This window comes from Carex rostrata, chromosome 17, assembly GCF_964058835.1.
Source record: "Carex rostrata chromosome 17, lpCarRost1.2, whole genome shotgun sequence".
Classification (NCBI taxonomy): Eukaryota; Viridiplantae; Streptophyta; class Magnoliopsida; order Poales; family Cyperaceae; genus Carex; species Carex rostrata.
In genome coordinates, this window is record NC_135934.1 from 7,253,293 (window position 1) to 7,259,511 (window position 6,219).

The window sequence follows — 6,219 nt, forward strand, 5'->3', positions numbered from 1 at the left end:
GTCACGTGGCTTGGAGCCTTGGATCGCTTTTCCCAGAAAATTGACGTGGCGGCAGAGTCACGCTGAGTTTGGATTCTCCGAGTAACTCAAATTTTGAGTTTGGATCTGGACCGTCTGATCAGAATCTGGACAATCTGGTCCGAGGTGGAATGTACGCACTCTTTAACATTCGTGCCAAAACGAGTTGTTACTCCTCATTAAAGTAACGCGAGATCTTGCAGTCAATTCTATATCAGAGGGTCAAGATTAGGTATCACAGAAAAACGGTCCCAACCTTGGCGTTCAGTCCGGTTCCGGTTATAACTAGGGCGTAATATTTACCGTCCGTTTTGGATTCGACAGTTTAGATCTGAATAAGACTTACCAATGAATTCCGTTAAATGGATGGGATCCGCAGTACTGATCAACTTGTGAGACATAGAAGTAAAAACTACGTGCAGCGGGTCGTACATTATGGTCATGTCACTCATGTACTTCCGATAGAGACAAGGATTACTACAGAAAAGAGAGCGTGAATTGTTGAATCAACAGCTGTTGGATCTGATCTCTCAGTACGTGTACGAGGCTCCGAGATACGACCAGTGTTTGACCCGAACTTGGGAAAAAAATTAATAAAGAGATGACCCTGGCCAGGTAGGTGTCCGGATCCTCTAAAGTAACCTAACTTTTGGGTTTTGGATCGAAATCGTCCGATTTAAATCCGTTGCTCGTAATATAATATAAAAAAACATAAATAAAAAGTGTTATCATGTGTATGTATATGATATATATATACACACATATTATAAGAGAAATATATACTTACACACATTTCAATTTTGTATTTTTCTTTGTCTTCTTTGTTTATAATTTAGAATACACACACATTGATATATTATATATTGAAGATATATTTTAAATTGCCCACACCAATATGTATAGAAACAAAGAAAGAGAAATAAGGAAATAAAAAAAAATTGATTTCCATTATGATCCGTATAGAAACGAAGAAGAAGTAAGGAAACAAATAAATAAGAAAATGGAAGGTGGAGTCTTCTCAATTGAAGAGAAGAAATATAGAAACAAAAAAAAAAGAAATGAATAAATATATCGCTAAATTTCAGAATTATGTTTAATTTTAATTGTAACACATCGTGTGACAGCACATGTAGTGAGTATACTTTTAACTAAATTTAGACTTTTATACATAAAATAGATGCATTTAATCAAAATAAGACAAATTATGTAATTGGAGGGCTGAGATCAAATCCAAAGTTTCATCTTTCAATCGTAGCCGTTGGCGGATCGGACACCCAACGTGCTTAATAATAGAATGGAGATATGTAAATACCAAACCTAAAATCAAGGAGAAAAGAAAAAAAATGTACTTCAGCCTAGGGGTGCAAACGGATCGGATAGTGGTAAAACCATATCCGTATCTGCTTTTATTTTTCGAATATGGATCAGATAACCGTAGGTTTTATGCATAAATATTTCATATTATATATTAAACTATATGATATATATCTACTATTTGGATACATATAATTAAAATTCAAAACCATATCTGTACTCGTATCCGCACGAATATTCGGATATTGGATATCCATATCTAATTTTCAGATATGGATCCGGATACAGTCGGATATTTTTTGATCTGTTTTCACCCCTACTTCAGCCAGGGTTTTATATATATACTGTTCAACTTCATTATGGTAACTGGTATATATATATATATGAGGAGAGATCAAGTTACAACAATTTTTGAGTTACAACAAGCATTTTCTACATTTTCAAAGTCCAAATCATCAATCCAAACCATTAGATATGATCTTTATAATAAAATGTGCTTGGAGACCAAATTTTACATTTTTTGGAATTTTTTTTACTATTTATTAAGATGAGTACAAAATTTAATGGTTTGAATTTGACTAGTTTTTATACCCATCTTAATAAATAGTAAAAAAATTCCAAAAAATGTAAAATTTGGTCTCCAAGCATATTTTATTGTAGAGATCACATCTAACGGTTTGGATCGACGATTTAAACTTTGGAAATGTAGAAAATGCTTGTTGTAACTTGATCTCTCTCTCTCTCTCTCTATATATATATATATATATATATATAGAGGAGGGATCGGATGACACCCTTTTTTGGTGACATCGGATGACACCATGCATTTTCAAAGTCCAAACGGTCGATCGAAACCGTTCAACTTGATGGATATGTGTCACGCCCCGGCGGCCGGGCCGGGCACGCGACGTGGCAGAACGGCACCCTCGCATCCATCCGCCGTCCTGTCAACCTACGTCGCAACAGAAAGAAAACAGAAACAATATGGGATCAGCTATAAAGCCGAGTAACCAGTTATTTAACGACGCAGCTTCTCTATAATTGGCTTAATAACATTAATCAACCATTTCAATAGGATTGGATTAATCCACACAATTAAAAATCAAATTACGTATGCATATTTAACTGGTAATATCAGTTGGGTCTAGTTTTCAGTAAAATTAGTTCCATTCCAGTTGGAATCCCTGAAATAGGCGATTTCCAGTATTTCCAATCAATTAAAAACAATTTCATTATCTAGACCCCATATTCCAGTTAAATATGCTATCATAATCCGATCACCCAATTCAGTATCCAATCAACCATACAAATCGAAAACTCAGATTATAGAGAAGTCTGGTTACCTGATAGCGATCGATCCAGAAATCCAATTCAGGTTGTAATAACTTTTCAGAATCAATGCGACGTAGTCAGAATTCCAATCGAACATGAAATATTGATCAATATCTCAAATTTTTCATCAATATATTTCTCTTCATCTCCCACTTTTTTCCTTCTCTTATTCTCTTCTCTATATTTGGTATCTTTTCTATTTTCGTTTTGTTATATGAATCAGTAACAGAGATCAAAGGAAAATGTCATACTGGGGGATCTATGCATGGGAGCCACGTGACTCTAATGACACGTTGGCCATTTCTATTATTAATTTAACATTTTTATGCAAATAACCTTTTAATTCTAACAATTATAAAGAAGTCCATAATAATTTTAAATCAATTTATATATATTACCGGGTGTTACAATATGTTAAAATGTGTTTGCAGATCAAATTTTATATTTTTTTGAATTTTTTTACTATTTATTAAGATGGGTACAAAAATTCAACGGTCTGAATATAGCGATTTTGTTAAATACTTAATAAATAGTAAAAAAATTCAAAAAAAATATAAAATTTGATCTCCAAGCATATTTTAACATATCCATCAAGTTGAACGGTTTGGATCGATCGTTTGGACTTTAAAAACTTTGAAAATACATGATGTTATCCGATGTCACCAAAAAAGGGTGTCATCCGATCCCTCCTCATATATATATATATATATATATATATGGAATATGCTAGCATGCTATGCATAGCATAGAGCCCCTCCATGCAACGGCTCGGATTTCGAGTTTTCATAATCCTAACGGTCGATCTGAACCTTTCATCTTGTTATCCATATTAATATGTGTTTGGAGACCAAATTTTATATTTTTTGGAATTTTTTTACTATTTCTTTAGATTTATTGAAAATCACTGTTTTTTTATGGTCCAGATTTGCTGAAAACAGGGATTTTCAATAAATCTAAAGAAATAGTAAAAAAATTCTAAAAAATGTAAAATTTGGTCTCCAAACACATATTAATATGGAGAATAAAATGAACGGTTCGGATCGACCGTTAGAATTTTGAAAACTCGAAATCCGAACCGTTGCATGGAGGGGCTCTATGCTATCATATTCCTATATATATATATATATACCAAGCTAATTTTCAGTAACAACTTCATGTAGGTACGTACTTGTGGGCCAGATCTATAATTGAGCAATGGTAAATTAATTACATAGGACCTGTTCGGCAAATTATTGGAGTAAAAAATAATTCTTTCGCATCTAAGAACAATTTTTTACTTTAGTACGAAGAATAATTTAATTACTGATAAGATAATAATTTGAATCTGGCCGGTATCACTTGATAAATGCATAATTAAGGCATGTGATCACCACCCATTCAAAATTTTCAAGTGATCCATAGCATTTGCGAAGAAGGTGTTAAATTAAGTTGATTTCTGTGCAAAAGTTGACACACAGGCAGTCCATACGTTGAAATTTCAGAAAATTCTCAGTTAGGTTCGGAACATTACTAATTTTTTTATACAATCATTTACAAAAAAGTTTTAAAAATACATATTGATGTAGGTTTAGATGTCCACACAAAAGATTAAAGAAGACATACTTTTTATTGAACAAAGCTAACATTACAGAGAAATTTAAATTTAAGAAAAACAAAGAGATTATGAAATATTTTGTGTTCATTTATCTGAAGCTTTGTTGACAGATTTTATTACGATCTTTGGCTCGAGCCCGAGCAGCATTCCATCATGCACTGCCGAGAATGTGTCGTAACGAAGGAATAGATTTGCAACGAACAATCGACCAACCAAGACCACCATGTCCTTTCCCGGGCACTGCTTGTTGCCCACTGTCGGCGCTACTGTCTCAGGCCCGTTCGACCAGTACACGTACTCCAACAACTTCTTTCCTTCATCGCCAACAAATCGGTCGGCTATGAATTCTTCAGCATTTTTAAACACTCTCTCGTCCCTCATTGCCAGGGGCTGGTAACCACATATCATCTCTCCTTTCTTCACTTTGAAAGCTGTGTCATGGCTTTCTATTACGAGATCGGTTCTTGCGTGCCCGAATTGATTCTCTACAGGTGGGTCTAGGCGCAATGCTTCCCAGACAACTGATTTGGTGAGCTCCATTTTTTCGAGAGAATCAAAGGTAATTATGCCGTTAGATGACTGAACTGCCGACCGGATTTCATGTGCCAGTTGGCCGTGCAGAGTTGCCCCAGCATGCGTGAGCCATTTGAGGATGATCGGCATTAAGATCTTGAAACCACCATTTGCATTGAACGTGGTCATAAAAATTAGGTTGTGAAGTGCCACATGACGTGACAGCCCGAACTTCTCGGCGGCATCATTTAGCAAAGACTCACCAGACTTGGAGAAGAAATCTTCGAGAGCTTCATAGTCACGACGGGCGAGGAATGGCGGAAGTTGAAAGCAGTGCAAGAGGAAGTCCTCAATTGGCCATGGGAGAAACTTACTGAGGCGGCTTGCTACCGGGTGGAGTTGTAAAAGCAGCCATATTGCAGCCTTATTAGATGCCGAGGGACCGATTACATCGCTCGGCACGGCACCGAGGAATGCATTGCAAGTGAAATCAAAGGCTGTTGATTGATTAAGGGCGTTGAACTCGACGGGCCCAGAGGCTAACTTAGCTTCGACCGTATCAAAAAGAGAAGAGTATGCCTTGCGGAAAGTGGGGATGAACTCGGACTTGCGAGATGCCAACATGTGAAACGAAAAAGATTTCAGAGATGAGTGCAGCTGCTCAGTGGTGTCGAGGTAGGCCAATGGGCGGATACCTGAGTACAGAGTAAGGGACGGAATATATAAGCCGGTGAAAGTGTTCTTCTTTTCAACCTTTGATGGGTCGAAAAGTACGCGAAAGCTCTTTGCATCAAGAACAGCGACAACACCGGAGTTGCGAGATATGAACGGGCCAGGAGCCATGTTCATTCGTACGACCGTCGAACTATTCTTGGCCACATGGGATTTGAAGTACTCCATGTGGCCTTGGAAATAAAAATAGTGCAGACGGTCATAGATCGGAGAGAGGAAAGGGATGCCGTAGCTGCCCGGGATCGATTTTATCGGTAGGCCAGACGGTGACTGTTCTTCAATGGTGCCATTGCTTGATTTGGCCATGGAACTAGCTTGCTAGCTAATGCTTTTAGTTTTGGTATTATGTAGGTTTGAGTTCTAGAGCTACACGAAGACTTTCATGCAAAAGAGCAGCTAGGTCTTAATTTATAGAAGAAGCGAAGGGCCTTGATATTTATCCTTTTTCTTTCCTTGATGTGAGGCCGGAATGGTCACTTGCCAAAATATATACAATATATATATAGTGCATATATAAATACATAATTATACCAATCAACTTTCTTAATTATTACTGAAAAAAAATGTTATCTCAATTTCTTATTTCTTATTACTATGTATCAAATTTCATTGTTGATTAAATTGATCACTAAGTCATCTCTTCTCTTTCTTAAAAAAAAATAATAATAAATGGACAAACTATATAAATACAATTTTGACCATTAAGATAGCATCCC

At 36.2% G+C, this 6,219-nt stretch overlaps 1 protein-coding gene across 1 annotated transcript; it reads right to left on the bottom strand.

Annotated features, from left to right (window-relative positions):
• Positions 1–4,238: 4,238 nt before the first annotated feature.
• Positions 4,239–5,889, bottom strand: LOC144568605 (allene oxide synthase 4-like). Its single transcript, XM_078318979.1, has one exon. It carries the CDS (start codon positions 5,807–5,809, stop codon positions 4,343–4,345), a length of 1,467 nt encoding a protein of 488 aa, XP_078175105.1. The 5' UTR covers positions 5,810–5,889; the 3' UTR covers positions 4,239–4,342.
• Between the last annotated feature and the right edge of the window lie 330 nt (positions 5,890–6,219).

Excerpts from the sequence above, each read along its gene's own strand:
- LOC144568605 (XM_078318979.1), bottom strand. The coding sequence starts at position 5,809 with ATGGCCAAATCAAGCAATGGCACCATTGAAGAACAGTCACCGTCTGGC.